Below are 16,926 nucleotides of genomic sequence, written 5' to 3' on the forward strand. Positions count from 1 at the left end.
ACGAGGACATGAAATGGAAATGTGCCTCACTTGGAGGACCATAAAATCTTTATGAAGTTCTTCAGGCCCTGGGGAAGGGAGGGAGTGGAGAAATGGGGATTTAAAAGGTTTTCACCCCCTGAACTAAAACACCACTGGTGAGAATAATGGCCTGGAATTCATTGTAAGCAGTAAATATTAAAGGAGTTCTCTAAAACCTCCTAAAAATTGGATTGATTTGAGTGCTTTGTGTATTTCCAGGTTCTGAATGTGGTGTAAAAGAGGTTTTTGTGTTTAAAGTTCTGTTTGTTCCCTTTGTTCCAGTTGTTAGAAAATCCATCTCCAAGCTGGCACTTCCTGAAGTCTGGCTGTGAATGTGCAGTTTGGGAATGTTATTCAATGTTAATGACATCAGCATTGGAAACATTTTTATTTTTATTTTCATTTTTATTTTCATTTTTATTTTCATTATTTTCATTATTATTATCTAATGGTATCTAATCCCCATTCTTCATCCTCTCCACTTTCTCTGTGACCACCAAGAGATTATTTTCCTCATTTCTCTGTCTCAAATTTTTGCATCTGGCTTTTTTTTTTTTCCTCTCATTTCTTCAAACTTTTCCAACAGGAAAAGTCATTGTACTTTGCTTTCAAGAGAAAACAAAGCATTTTAATGAAAGACTGAGGTAGTAAACTTAATAGATGGCATTTTACAAAACCTCATTAAAAGGTGGGGTTTGAAATGAATAAGGACAGTAGATAACATCATTTTTCCTGCTTATTATCTGTATTTACAGTAAGTAAATATATTTATATATTGAGATGTATATAAATATATAAAATATATACATATATAAACATATATAATATAGATATATACATTTATACAAAATATTTTTTTTATATATATAGATAGATGGATAGATAGATATATTGATATATATAGATATATTTTTGGTCATGTTAAATACTGTTTCTGTTGTACCCAGGAGATGCTGTGGGAGCTCTCCAGGGATTAATTTAAATTTAACCCCTTCAAGGCTGTTGAGCAGAGCTGTGTAAGACAAGGAGCACAAGGAGATATTTTTAATTTTTATGTTTCAAGTTGAACTCAAAGGACAACCCTCCATTAAAATATTTCCTTTCCTATCAGTGCTAACAGAGAATCCATAGGGATGAAATATATACATTTGAGATGCTATTTGAATTGTATAATGCTCCTGTGGGAGCAGGCAGTTCTGGGGAAAAAAAGCAGATTTTAGTCCTATTGGAGGTGTGATGTCTGGTTTTGCTTCTGCCAGGCTCCTCTAAAAATTGGGTGCTTTGTGCCTCTGTAATCCTCACTTGCTTGTAGTTAAAACCCCCCCCATAAATATAAATATAAATATAAATATAAATATAATAAATATATAAATACATAAACATAAACCCATATATATATATATATATATATATATATATATATATATATATATATATATATATAGTTTTGTGTCTGTGTGTATATATACATATACATATATACATATATATTTTTTAAAAAGAGATTTAATCACTCCATCAGCTGTTAAAACATGAATCAGTGCATCAACTGGAAACTTCTCAAAAATAAAGATTGTTAATTGGAAATCATAAGATTTTATACAAAGGAGGGCAAAAAAAAAAGGTTTTAAATCATGTTCTCTGTCTCCACAAAGTGAATATTTGGCCTTGCTTCACATGCACAGCTAAAGTACAATATTTTAATCCCAATATTGAGTGTACAGTACAATATTTTAATCCCAGCATTGAGTGTTCAGGTGCAGTATTTTAATCCCAATATTGAGTGTTCATTTACAATATTTTAACCCAAATATTGAGTGTCCAGGTACAATATTTTAATCCCAATATTGAGTGTACAGTACAATATTTTAATCCCAATATTGAGTGTTCAAGTACAATATTTTATTCCCATTATTGAATGTACAGGTACAATATTTTAACCCCAATATTGAGTGCTCAGGTACAATATTTTAATCCCAATATTGAGTGTTCAGTACAGTATTTTAATCCAAATATTAAATGTTCAGTTACAATATTTTAATCCTGGCATTGAGTGCTCATTTACAATATTTTAACCCCAATATTGAGTATACAGTATTTTAATCCCAATATTGAGTGTTCAGTTACAATATTTTAATCCCAATATTGAGTGTACAATATTTTAACCCAAATATTGAGTGTTCAAGTACAATATTTTATTCCCAATATTGAATGTACAGGTACAGTATTTTAATCCCAATATTGAGTGTTCAGGTACAATACTTTAATCCCCATATTGAGTGTTCAGGTACAATATTTCAATCCCAATATTGAGTATGCAATATTTCAATCCCAATATTGAGTGTACAGGTACAATATTTTAATCCCAATATTGAGTGTTCAGTTAAAATATTTTAATCCCAATATTGAGTGTACAGGTACAATATTTTAACCCCAATATTGAGTGTACAGGTACAGTATTTTAATCCCAATATTAAATGTTCACTTACAATATTTTAATCTCAGCATTGAGTGTACAGGTACAGTATTTTAATCCCAGTACTGAGTGCTCAGGTACAGTATTTTATTCCCAATATTGAGTGTTCCAGTACAATATTTTAACCCCAATATTGAGTGTTCCAGTACAATATTTTAACCCCAATATTGAGTGTTCATTTACAATATTTTAATCCCAGCATTGAGTGCTCATTTACAATATTTTAACCCCAATATTGAGTATACAGTATTTTAATCCCAATATTGAGTGTTCAGTTACAATATTTTAATCCCAATATTGAGTGTTCAGTTACAATATTTTAATCCCAATATTGAATGTACAATATTTTAACCCAAATATTGAGTGTTCAAGTACAATATTTTATTCCCAATATTGAATGTACAGGTACAGTATTTTAATCCCAATATTGAGTGTTCAGGTACAATACTTTAATCCCCATATTGAGTGTTCAGGTACAATATTTCAATCCCAATATTGAGTATGCAATATTTTATTCCCAATATTGAGTGTACAGTACAATATTTTAATCCCAGCATTGAGCGCTCAGTTAAAATATTTTAATCCCAGTATTGAGTGTACAGGTACAGTATTTTAATCCCAATATTAAATGTTCACTTACAATATTTTAATCTCAGCATTGAGTGTACAGGTACAGTATTTTAATCCCAGTACTGAGTGTACAGGTACAGTATTTTAATCCCAGCATTGAGTGTAGAGTACAATATTTTATTCCCAATATTGAGTGTTCCAGTACAATATTTTAACCCCAATATTGAGTGTTCATTTACAATATTTTAATCCCAGCACTGAGTGTTCAGTTCCAATATTTTATTCCCAATATTGAGTGTTCAGGTGGAGCATCATGGTTCACATCCTCTCCTTTTCCCTCACAGGACAGGAGGGAGCTGATGGAAATTTTTTTTTTTTATGGCATTGTGTTTTTAGCTTTCGTTTGGTTTTGCCTCCATGCGTTTAACAGGAACCAAATTAAAATGGAATTTAATAGGAACCAAATGAATTTAGGCTGTGAGGGAATTTTGCCTTAACAAAGAATTCCATTGATGGGGAGTTTCAGGCCCGTGGTAGGAGAGAGCAGCTTCCAAATCTGCCCAGTTAAATTGCATTTATCTGTGTACATGAGCATGCAGATAAAAAATAAAAAACCACATCCGAATCCTATCTATATAAACAGATTGTAAGAATAAAATCCTGGATTTGGGTTTGTTTTTAACCATTATAACTGGGTGTGCTGGGTGCAGAACTCTCATTGTTTGACAGAGCCCAGGTGCAAATAAAATCTTCTCCATCAGGAGCTGTAATTTTGTGTTATTTTATACTGCAGCAGAGGAGGCTCCAGAGGCAGCTGGGTTTTGTCTCCCTCTTCCCTCCTTGTTCAGTCTCAACCTCTAAGTGAGCACTGGGGAAAAGTGAAACTTAATGATTATGAAATTAAAAAGGATTTCAAACAGCAACAGGAGCATTTCTGCACACACCTGAGCAAACTCTTAAAATTACAGAAAGCAGATGTGGAAATCAACAAAATGCAGCTTTTGCTCTTCCTTCTTTGTGTTACAATTAGCAGAGTTTGTGCTGATGAGGGGAGGGGCTGAGGGTCTGGAGTGTGCCGTGGCTGAACTTTGCATTTCTGGGAATTTTGGGAATGACTGTCCTCTGCATCTCCCTGAGAAATTCCCATTCTCTCCTTGGTTCTCCTTAAAATATTTCAGTTGAGCTTTGGAGTGTGGAGAATTTATTAGTGAGAGGTGTTGGGTGGTTTCTGTTGGTGCAGTGCTTTTCTGCTTTTGGTGACTTTTCTTTTAGAATGCATTGAAATTACATTTTTTACCATTTAAAATACAGGTAAAACATTTTCTTCCTATGAATATTAAACTTGTAGATGAGTTTGATATGTATGTTAATAAATAATTATTAATATTATAATAATAAAACAGCAGAGTTTGTGCTGATGAGGGGAGGGCTGAGGGTCTGGAGTGTGCCGTGGCTGAACTTTGCATTTCTGGGAATTTTGGGAATGACTGTCCTCTGCATCTCCCTGGGAAACTCCCAACCTCTCCTTGGTTCTCCTTAAAATATTTCAGTTGAGCTTTGGAGTGGGGAGAATTTATTAATGAGAGATGTTGGGTGGTTTCTGTTGGTGCAGTGCTTTTCTGCTTTTGGTGACTTTTAGAATGCATTGAAATTACTTTTTTTTTTTGCCATTTAAAATACAGGTGGAAACATTTTCTTCCTATAAATATTAAACTTGTAGATGAGTTTGATATGTGTGTTAATAAATAATTATTAATATAATAATAATAATAATAAAACAATTAGCAGAGTTTGTGCTGATGAGGGGAGGGGCTGAGGGTCTGGAGTGTGCCATGGCTGAACTTTGCATTTCTGGGAATTTTGGGAATTATTCTGCATCTCCCTGAGAAACTCCCAACCTCTCCTTGGTTCTCCTTAAAATATTTCAGTTGAGCTTTGGAGTGAGGAGAATTTATTAGTGAGAGATGTTGGATGGTTTCTGTTGGTGCAGTGCTTTTCTGCTTTTGGTGACTTTTGGAATGCATTGAAATTACATTTTTTACTATTTAAAATACAGGTAGAAACATTTTCTTCCTATAAATATTAAACTTGTAGATGAGTTTGATATGTGCATTAATAAATAATTATTAATATTATAATAATGTTACAATTAGCAGAGTTTGTGCTGATGAGGGGAGGGGCAGAGGGTCTGGAGTGTGCCGTGGCTGAACTTTGAATTTCTGGGAATTTTGGGAATTATTCTGCATCTCCCTGAGAAATTCTCATTCTCTCCTTGGTTCTCCTTAAAATATTTCAGTTGAGTTTTGGAGTGAGGAGAATTTATTAGTGAGAGGTGTTGGGTGGTTTCTGTTGGTGCAGTGCTTTTCTGCTTTTGGTGACTTTTAGAATGCATTGAAAATACATTTTTTTGCCATTTAAAATACAGGTAAAACATTTTCTTCCTATAAATATTAAACTTGTAGATGAGTTTGATATGTGTGTTAATAAATAATTATTAATATTATAATAATGTTACAATTAGCAGAGTTTGTGCTGATGAGGGGAGGGGCTGAGGGTCTGGAGTGTGCTGAGGCTGAACTTTGCATTTCTGGGAATTTTGGGAATTACTCTTCATCTCCCTGAGAAACTCCCAATCTCTCCTTGGTTCTCCTTAAAAGATTTCAGCTGAGCTTTGGAGTGGGGAGAATTTATTAATGAGAGATGTTGGGTGGTTTCTGTTGGTGCAGTGCTTTTCTGCTTTTGGTGACTTTTCTTTTAGAATGCATTGAAATTACATTTTTTACTATTTAAAATACAGGTAGAAACATTTTCTTCCTATAAATATTAAACTTGTAGATGAGTTTGATATGTGCATTAATAAATAATTATTAATATTATAATAATAAAACAATTAGCAGAGTTTGTGCTGATGAGGGGAGGGGCTGAGGGTCTGGAGTGTGCTGAGGCTGAACTTTGAATTTCTGGGAATTTTGGGAATTATTCTGCATCTCCCTGAGAAATTCTCTCCTTGGTTCTCCTTAAAAGATTTCAGTTGAGCTTTGGAGTGAGGAGAATTTATTAGTGAGAGATGTTGGGTGGTTTCTGTTGGTGCAGTGCTTTTCGGCTTTTGGTGACTTTTAGATTGCATTAAAAATACATTTTTTGCCATGTGAAATACAGGTAGAAACGTTTTCTTCCTATAAATATTAAACTTGTAGATGAATATTTGAACTGTGAAAAGCTGAGTAGCTCTCTTGTCCCCAAGCTGTTTGGTTGGGATGTGAAATTTAATTCTTACTTGGAGAAAGAAGGGAATATCTTTGCCTTAGGGAATGTGCTCTTGAAAAGTGTGATTGGAAGGAAAACCTCACAGTTTTATAGGAGATAATGGCTTCAGGATGAAGGAGAATAGGATTAAATTAGATATTAGGGTGAAATTGTTCCCTGGGAGGGTGGGACCCAGCACAGGGTGCCCAGGAAGGTTCCCTGGATCCCTGGCAGTGCCCAAGGCCAGGCTGGACACTGGGGCTGGAGCACCTGGCACAGTGGGAGGTGTCCCTGCCACGGCAGGGGTGGCACTGGGTGATCCTTAAAATTCCTTCCAAACCCTTCTGGGATTTTTTACTTCATGGAGAATTTAATTTAGCTTGGTTGCAGTTCTGCCCAAAGCTGAAGAGCAGCTCCAGAACCTCTTTGTGCCACCCCAGGAGCAGTTTGGCTGTTCAGTGCACCAAGGATGTCACCGGTGGCTTGTGAAATGCAGATTTTTCTGTGAGTCCCTGCAGATCCTGTCAGAGCCTGAACACAGGACAGCTGCAGCTTCTGGCATTCCAGAATCCTTTAAACCTTGGAGCAGCATCTTCCAGGGTTCCCAGGAAAGCAGTTTGGCTGGTCCCTGCCCTGTGCTGGGTGCTTGGGCTGCTCCCAGAGGTGTCCAGGAAATTGAAAATTCCCAATCTCTCCTTGGTTCTCTTGAAAAGATTTCAGTTGAGCTTTGGAGTGTGGAGAATTTATTAATGAGATGTGTTGTGTAATTTCTGTGGGTGCAGTGCTTTTCTGCTTTTGGTGACTTTTCTTTTAGCATTGAAATTCCATTTTTTACCAGCACCTCTCGTGGCAGTGGCCACCAGAGGCTGCTGCAGAACGGCAGATGCTGCTGGAGCAGGAGAGGCTGGGAATTCCAGCTGGACCCTGGGCTGAAACCCCACAGTTCTGACAGGACTGGGTTCCTGTGCAGTGGACTTGGAGCAGAAATTAACCCTGACTTTGCACAGAAGTTCATTTCATGATACAATAATGTCATTTTTTCTGTGCCACTTGTGGGATGTTCAGCATCCCTCTTCCTGGAATTTTGTGTGAAGGAAGTTCTTACAGGAAAAATCAATTTTTCTACTGTGACCAGTACTTGAAACTTTGTTAAACACCTAAAGCCATATTTTCTTGGGAATTTGTTTGGAATTTTCTTAGGAATTTGTTTCCATATTTTCTTGGGAATTTGTAAAAATCCCCCATCCTTGATTATGTGTTTATATTTGTGATCAGCTCAGCAAGCACATGGACATTATGGGGGAAATTAACTTGGGAATTACACACACATAACAATCCTTAAATGCTTCAGGATGTGGGAGAAGGAGTGAAAACAAGAAGTTTGCCTAAAATCTGTGGGGAAAAATCACTTGAAATAACACACTCAGGAGAGTAAATGGTTGGAATTGTCTGACATACTTGTAATAATGTAATAACATATTAGTAATAACAGAAATAGGTGCTGTTTTGTTCTTTCCAAAAAATATTCTGTGCCAAAACCACATCATAATTTCTGACATAGCCTCAAGCACTTTCATTATTTATTTACAGTGTCATCAGGCTTTAATCAGCTTTATTTTGTAACCTCATTTCTGTCAGACTGTAAACCCAGCCTTAGGTGAGTTAATTCTTGGGGAGTTAAACCCAATTTTTACATTGGGGAGTTGAAATTCTGTTTCAGTAAAATTCTGTCATTTTTAGAGAGGTTAAATTAATTTTTAGGAGATTAAATGACTTAATTTCTGTCAGACTGCAAACCCAGCCTTAGGTGAGTTAATTCTTGGGGAGTTAAACCCAATTTTTACTCTGGGGGAGTTGAAGTTCTGTTTCAGTAAAATTCTGTCATTTTTAGAGAGGTTAAATTAATTTTTAGGAGATTAAATTACTTAATTTCTGTCAGACTGCAAACTCAGCCTTAGGTGAGTTAATTCTTGGGGAGTTAAACCCAGTTTTTACATTGGGGGCGTTGAAATTCTGTTTCTGTGTGTAGGACTTGCACATGCAGTGCTGCTGAGTGAATTTCTGTGTTTGGGAGGCAATAGGAAAACACTCTCTGATTAAGCAGAGTTTTTCCATGTTCTCCCTGACAGAAATGAAAGCTGTAATTTTTCTAAATATCAGTTACAGCCAATCAGTTACTGTGGGTCTGTAAAACAAGGAGGATAATGTGTAAGGAATTTATTTATTCTGTCAAAGCTCTGAGTGAAGGTGCAAGTCAAAGAAATGCTCACAAAACCTTTAATCATCAGCACATCATCATTTATGATACAAAAAAAAAGGGGGGGGAAGGGTAGGAGATATTTAAAGATATTTTATCCAAGAGTTTAGACAGAAAATATTCAGAGGGAGCTTTAGGAAAGCAAGATATGAGGAGTAATTTCTCTGTAACTAAAATTTAGCTGCTGAGACTCTCTTAGTCTTGGGGCTTGGGACCAAGTGCTTGACAGAATTTGGGGGAAATTATTGTTTTCTTTGCGTCCTGCTGTGCCACTGGTGCTGCAGGGCTGACAGCACAGGCAGCACAGGCTGTGAAATTTGAGGACAGGTTGGTTTTGGGGGTGGAAATCCAGAGGAAGGTGTTGGGAACAGGAGCACTTCTCTCATTCCTTCTGCAGGCAGAACAGTGGGATGTGGAAAGGAGGAGTAATTCTTGCACAGATAACTGTTTATGGGGAGTTTGCTCTCAGTTTGTGGTTTGTGGGTTTTGAGGAGCTGGGCTGGAGCTCAGACACTTCTTGTTCCAGGGCAGGAGAGCTCAGCCCTGCCTTCAGCACCCACACAGGAAATGTATTCCAGTTCTCAGATACAGCAGTAGTGGGAATCAGGGGTGTGGGTTTGGTTTGGACCTTTTTGCTTAAAAATCAGATCTCTTCTTCTTGGAAATTTGAGGGCAAGTATCACTAGTGCCTTATTTCCAGTCAAACTGAAGCCACAACTTTTTGTGGTTTCATTTATCACATAAAAGACAACTTCAACTGTCTGAAATTTCAGCTGCACACTGAGCAGAAAGTCCCAGAATCTGTGTTTGTGGCTTGTCCTAAAGTTGTGGCAAACATGTCCTACCAAAGCTCTCAAAGCAGAGTTTGTTACCTCCAGAAGGAGTGAATGTGGAGCAGTTGGTGCAGGGAGTCACCACAGGGCTACTGACAGGAGTAAATCATCCCTTAGCTGGAGGTGGGACCTGCTTTGCAGAAACTCCACTGAGAAATCAGTAAATGGTTTTTGTAACTGCTGGTTTAGCCTCCAGATTGAGTCTTAGTTGTGGGAAATGGATTTGTAGGGAATTCTGAGAGCCTGACAGCAGGCTCACCCAGTGTGCACCTGTGTGCAAACCTTGGGACAAGAAATGCTGCCTTAGGAATGCCCTGGAATAGGACAGACATTGCTGGGAGAGAAATGGAGCTAGAAACAAGTTTCCAAGGATGGCCTTGCAAACCAGACTGGATGGTTTGGAGAAACAGAACTGTGAAAGATGCATTGCAGTGGGACCCACCAGGGGTGATTTTAGATGATTGGCCTTGAGGCATTTACAGCATGGTGTGGCTAAAGCTGACAGGCCAAGAAACACTTACAGTGCATTGTAATTAGGGAATAATTAGCTCCTAATTGTGAATTATAACATCTGTATTGTCTCACCCTTCTCAGGAGACTGAAAATGGAATAAAAGTTTTTAAACCACCTCTCAGCTGCCCATCTCTGGGTAAGAAAAAGGCTCAATCCAACACTTAGTTGTCACCGACTTGTTTTATGAAAAAACCTTTCTTTAGGATTTTTTCTCTCTTGAGAAGCTGAGAGGCCTCAAGAACAAAGTGTAAACAATTCTTTGCTGCTGTGGGATGCAGCAGGTGGATCTGGGATTGGTCTCATGAGGTTGTTTCTAATCAATGGCCAATCCCAGTCCAGCTGTCCAGACTGTCTGGGTCAGAGACAAACCTTTGTTATTGATTCCTTTTCTATTCTTAGCCAGCCTTCTGCTGAAATCCTTTCTTCTATCCTTTTGATAAAGTTTTAATATAATATATATCATAAAATAATAAATTAGCCTTCTGAACATGGAGTCAAGATTCTTGTCTCTTCCCTCACCCTGGGAGCCCTGTGAGCACCACACTTGGTGCTGGACTAAAGGGTTTCCTCCAGCAGAGGATCTCAGCACGCTGAGAAACCTGCCAGATGCAGGTGAATGTGTGCCCTCCATGCTCCAGGGTGTGGGAAGAGCACTACAAACCCAGCTACAGAGAGAAATTAACTTAATTAATCTTCAAAGGAGCATGGGCTCAACTCTAGGACAGTGTCAAGCATGAGCAACAGAACTTTGTATTTGAAGAGGAATAATTTCCCTGTTTTGAAGTAGAAGATTGCTTGGATAAAAATGTTTTGGGGAGAATGTTGGTGTGTTCTCACACGTGGCAATCTGCCTTTCTCTTCTTGTTGCCCTTGCCCACAGGAAATCCACCTTGCTTTCCTGAAGTGGCTGGAGGGGAACGTGGATGCCGAGGGACTGAGGGCATCCAGCAAGGTGTCCCTGAAGTTCCTTTCATCCTGGGAGTCCAAGGTGGAGGTGACTCCATCCCTGGTGCCCGTGATCACGGAGACGGGGAGCTTCTCCTCAGAGCATTTCAGCCTCCAGACCTACCAGCAGCACCTCCAGACCAAGAAGCTGGGAAAGATCCTGCTCTTCACTGAGGTGACCACGACAACCATGAATCTTCTGGATGGGTAAGATGGGGATCCAGGGCATGCTGAGTTCACTTCCTCTTTGGGAATTCATGATTGGGGTAGCACACAATGCTCAGGGAGAAGCTGGACACAAAGTAAAGAACTTTATATTCACAGGATATTAATTGATAATATATAAAATACTGAGCTATAAAGGGTGGGGAAAGCTGGAAACTGGACATGAAGTAAAGAACTTTATGTTCACAGGATATTAATTGATAATATATAAAATACTGAGCTATAAAGGGTGGGGAAAGCTGGAAACTGGACCTGAAGTAAAGAACTTTATGTTCACAGGATATTAATTGATAATATGTAAAATATTGAGCCACAAAGGGTGGAGAAAGCTGAGTGGGACAACTTATTGCTTGGTAGTGGAGTTTAATCTTCATTCCTCTGAACATCACCATAAGAAAAACCTGATTTAATAAATATTCATGTTTAGGAGATTAAAGACATTCTCTAGTGAAAGTTATCTTCTCAGCCTTTTACTTGAGAGTGATACCAAGCAGGTTGTACCCCTAATTTTAACCTTCCTGTTTTCTCTCATTTCTTTTGCTGAACATTTCCCTAAAATGCTCTTTAGTACTTGGTTTGGTTTTTTAAAACCTGGATTAGGGCTCTGCCAGAGGTCCTTTCATCATCACACAGATGAGCCTTGTGAGTGAGCTGTGGGATACCTTAGAGGAGGTTCTCCCTTAGAGTTTAAATGGGATTAAGTGATAGGAAAATCACAGTTACTAAATCTCAGCCTGCAGTCTGTGTACAAAGGCAGCACTCTTGTGTTCAGTGGAAATTTGGTGGAAAAAAGGGTCTTGGGGAAGTTGTTGCTCTTCAGGGCATAAACACCAAGCCTGCAGCTGTAATTCTGGTGGCAGCTAGTTTTGGATATCAGGGTTAATTTATCTGCAGAAACTGAGATGAATTTTACAGGTGAAGAACGATCTCAGGAATTTTGTTTGGGATTTTTTAGTTTTGAATATCGGTGTTAATTTATCTGCAGAAATTGAGATGAATTTTACAGGTGAAGAACAATCTCAGGAATTTTGTTTGGGTTTTTTTAGTTTTGATTATCAGGGTTAATTTATCTGCAGAAACTGAGATGAATTTTACAGGTGAAGAACGATCTCAGGAATTTCGTTTGGGATTTTTTTTCTTTAATCTAAATTAAATTGTCTTGAGTGTTGTTGTCACTGGTGAGTTAACCAACAATAATGGGTTCAGTCCTCAGCCTGAGAGCCTAAATTGCAATTTATGGACAAATACAAATTAAAATTCCAAACCATTCCCTGTGTGTTCAAACATCCACACATTGAACAAAAAGTTGCTGTCTGATTTTGCCAATCCTCTCCTCCAGATTTAATCCTGCAGCTGATTTTGCAGTGGCTTTTGCAGAGATAGAGACTTACCAGTTTGATAAGAGGCCATGGAGAGTTATTTCATAGAAATTCAGCTATTTGTAGCATTTGCTGCTTCATTTTTAGTGCTCACAGCATGGTCAGCCCACAGGGGTGAAAAGAGGATTGTGAAGAAATTGGTGATAATTGAATAAATCAAGAGGTTCTTCCCTCAGTTTGTTTTGGTTCTCAGTAACTTTGTTCCAGCATCTCAGAGTTTAATTCAGAGTTTTGGATTGGATTTGGATCAAGCTAAATAGAATCTGACCAATTTATGAATGATTAATTATCAAGGCAAGGGAGGAAAGAGAAGTGGTCTTGATTCTTCAGATATGTTTAAAGGTTGGGTTTTTATATTAAGTAATCCAAATACAATGAAGTGCTCACAGATATAGGTCTTCAAGATTTCCCCCATCATGATGAGGCTTAAATAGTGAATTTTCAGGTAAGTTGTGAACTGCAAGTCCTGACACTACATATCTGAGGCTTAAATAGTGAATTTTCAGGTAAGTTGTGAACTGCAAGTCCTGACTCCACATACCTTATGCTAGGAAGATGGTCCTAGGCAGATCATAATTTGAATTATTAATTTATTAATAATCTGTCTTAAATTTCTCTTACAAAAAGACTTTTATTAAGTTAAAATAATTGTCTTAAGTATTATGGTTGGTGCTGTAAATACTCTGTTGTCATGGGTGATGGAATAGTGTAATCCTTGTGATTTGCAGTTCAGTGAAGAACCCTGAGATGTAAACAGTAGCATTTCATAATCTAGAAATTAATGCCAGTTTTGCATCTAGAAATTGATGCAAAAATCAGGTAATTTTTATTGAGGGAAAAAGTTGTCAGGTTTTTAAGGTGCTTCCAAAGGAACCAGTATGAATTTGTTAGCATAAGTGTGTGGTGCTTGTGTCTAATTGCCAGTTCTGAATGAAAAGAAAACACATTTCAGGGAAAATAATTCTCTTTGCTTGAAGAAAAAAATAGTTACTTATTGATCCTTCAGGATTCCCAGAAAAACATTGCAACCCTTTCTTTATGTAATCAGGCATTGCATGAGGGACTCTGTTAGAATCTCCCAAATTTGACTCTCAAATTTTACCAAGTTTGGATGGTTAAAAATATACAGACACCTCAAGAACTCAAAATATACAGACACCTCAAGAACTCAATGACTGGGATTTGTTATAAATTGTTTAATTAGTAAATTATCCCAAAAATTCAGCTTTTAACTTCTGTCACTTTGGATTTTCTCACACCTCTCCCACCAACGGGATGCCAAACTTTTATTTCCCTTTTCCAAATAAATTTGTCTCAAATGTTACCAAATTTTGATGGTTAAAAGTATACAGACACCTTAAGAACTTAATGAATGGGATTTGTTGTAGTAGATTATTCAAAAAATTCAGCATTTAACTTCTGTCACTTTGCATTTTCTCACACCTCTCCCACCAACTGGATGCCAAACTTTTATTTCTCTTTTCCAAATTAGGGTCTCCCAAATTTGTCTCAAATGTTACCAAATTTTGATGGTTAAAAGTATACAGACACCTCAAGAACTCAATGAATGGGATTTCTTGTAAATTGTTTAATTAGTAGATTATCCAAAAAATTCAGCATTTAACTTCTGTGACTTTGGATTTTCTCTTACCTCTCCCATCAGCTGTATGCCAAACTTTTATCTCCCTTTTCCAAATTAGGGTCTCCCAAATTTATCAGGTTTTGATGGTTAAAAATGTACAGACACCTCAAGAACTTAATGAATGGGATTTGTTATAAATTGTTTAATTAGTCAATTATCCAGAAAATTCAGCATTTAACTTGTGTCGATTTGGATTTTCTCACACGTCTCCCACCAGCTGGATACCAAACTTTTATTTCCCTTTTCCAAATTTTACTCTCTCAAATTTATCAAGTTTTGATGGTTAAAAATGTGCAGACACCTCAAGAACTCAATGAATGGGATTTGTTGTAGTAGATTATCCAAAAATGCAGCATTTAACTCCTGCCACTTTGGATTTTCTCACACCTCTCCCACCAACTGGATGCCAAACTTTTATCTCCCTTTTCCACCTCCCCAAATTTCCACAACCCCCCAAAAAAATGAAGAGATGGAAGGGGGAAAAGGGAGCTGGAATTAATTTAATGGCTGAGCAACCTCACAGTGGAGAAACAGCCGGAGCCTAATAGGGGCCTTTGTCTGCATTTCCACCCTGGCTGGGAACGTGCCAGTCAAAAGTCAGGCAGGAGGAACAGGTGGGAGCTATTAGACCTGTCATAAAGTTTGAAAAATTGATTCTGGAGGCTGAGGGAATAGATTGGACTTGACAGTGTTGTCCTAAAGATTCTAAGGGAAAGTTGTGTTGTTTAATTTGGGATCCCTTGATTGTTCATTAGCTCTCCAGATGGTGCCTGGGGAGTTTGGTGCTCACTGTACTGTCCCTGGCCTGCATTTGTGTGTCCTGAGGTCACAGCACAGTGGGAATTCACCTGTAGGTACCCACAATTTAATGGCATTGGCCTAGTTGTCAAATAAAAGTTCCTAAAAATGTCATATGTTGTTTTACATGATCAATATTCCTCCTCTGGTTTCATGTTCAAAGTCCTTTCAGGCTGTTTTTTTAATCAGTGCAACTTTTATTTCTCAAACTGAAATTTCAAATCCTCCCCAAACATTGCTTTTTTCTCTAGATGGAAATTCTTTCTCTGAGTTTTCAGGAACCTTTTCTTCCCAGATGTTTACCCTAATGCCACCTGAGCAGGTGAACCCTGCCAGAAACAGTTCCACCTTCTGTGGCTCCTCAGAGCATCCCTGGGAGGGCAGGTTTTAAAATGAAACCATTGTTCCTGAGGCTGCATCTGGTGCACTGATACAAGTGTTACTTTATAGACCTATAATGTGTATATATATAGTCTGTGTATACATTATACACTTACTACACTTATAAGGGTTGAGATTAACAAAGAAATATTTCTATTTCTAATATTCCTGCACACCCTAATTGGCTGGAATGGTTTCACGAGCATTTCACTAAAATTAAATTATTGAGATAGAAATTTCAGTTTTGTTCTTTATCTTAGATCCTGTTTCAATATTTCAGTTGGCAGAAAATTTGATTTACATGTGACTAAGCCAGCATGGGATATGTTCTGTAAGAAATGCCATCATGGATCCCTTTCCCCCAATATTTAAGAAGCACAAAGTGCCATTGTTAGGGAAAGTTTGACACAAAAGTGGTGAATTTTAGTGGAAGTGAAGTGTGGGCTGAGGCTGCTTTCATAACTGCTGAATGGGATATTTAAATAAAATGTCAGTTGAGAATAAACAATTTCCAAACAGCTACAAGCTTTGCAGAGGAAAGTCTTTTCCATCATTGGCGTCCTTTTACTTTTCTAGATTCACACTGCTGAATTCTGAAAAGCTGGACTGCAGCTCTGATTTTGGGAAGGGGGCATGAAGACTCATTTTATTTGAAACCTCTTGGTTTAGTTGAATTGCAATATGGATGCTGCTGATGCAGGTGTGGGTTAAGGAAAACCAGTGTGTAATTGAAGGAGATGGGAAGGGCACTTCAGGGGCAAACAAGCTGAGACTGACAAACTGTGTAAGGGACTGGGGGGTTTAATTTGGTTTTTGAGTCCTTGTGATGTTTTACTCCGTGTTTAGTTATTCCTTGCACTTTGGTGATGCCCCTTACTCTCCACTGAAACTGTTGGTAAAAAACTGAGTGATTGGGATGAGCTTTAAGACCCATTCCCACCCAAACCATTCCATGGTTCCATGATAATCTTTGTGTTTTGGCATGGTGAGACTCTCCCAGTACATTTTTGGACTGCTAAAAATGAGTATTTTGTCACAAACATTAACAGTTTTATAAATTAACCCCCTCCACCCTCATCCCTCAGGAATTTTGGCTGGGGAGTTGGAGAATACCGTGGTGTGCAGGAAGGATTCTTCCTTGCAGGAAAGGTGCCTTTCTCTCAGGAAATAGGAAATTTAAATAGGAAATTATAAAACCATGTGCTGTAGATGCATTTTAACACTGTACATCTTCTATACTCAACCTTTTCTGCAGCCACATAACCCAAAAATATTTTGTCACTTTGGGTATCGAGGTCACAATAGTTCAAATATTGCCTTTAACAACTCAGCTCCCTTGATTTTGTGAAACTGTAGGATGGGATAGGAATGCTTTGCTTGAATAATGTCTTGCTTAAAATCCAAAGTTTGGTACTAAGGGCAGTAGATCTGCTCTTTACATTCCTAAATATAGGAGTATATTTATATTTATGTATATCATATTGCTTCATTATTTACATCACTTTTATTACTAACTTTTAAGCTTCCATTTCTTAATTTATTTACATGGTCGAAGGACTTTTTATCCTCAAAACAAAAAAATTTGTTTTGGTGCATTAAATTTGGTGCATTAAATAGCTGCTGCTGTGCTTTCCTTCCTT

General features: G+C 37.6%; 1 protein-coding gene across 4 annotated transcripts in view; it reads left to right on the top strand.

Moving 5' to 3' along the window:
- The window catches only part of HLCS (holocarboxylase synthetase), a 142,841-nt gene that overhangs the window by 43,555 nt on the left and 82,360 nt on the right, over positions 1–16,926 (top strand). For all 4 annotated transcript variants that reach the window (XM_059840142.1, XM_059840143.1, XM_059840144.1 and 1 more), the window contains one exon: positions 10,797–11,068. In XM_059840142.1, coding sequence (XP_059696125.1) covers positions 10,797–11,068 — 272 coding nt within the window. The remainder of the gene's footprint in view (positions 1–10,796; positions 11,069–16,926) is intronic.

The sequence above is a fragment of the Haemorhous mexicanus genome, chromosome 2 (assembly GCF_027477595.1).
Source record: "Haemorhous mexicanus isolate bHaeMex1 chromosome 2, bHaeMex1.pri, whole genome shotgun sequence".
NCBI classification, from domain to species: domain Eukaryota; kingdom Metazoa; phylum Chordata; class Aves; order Passeriformes; family Fringillidae; genus Haemorhous; species Haemorhous mexicanus.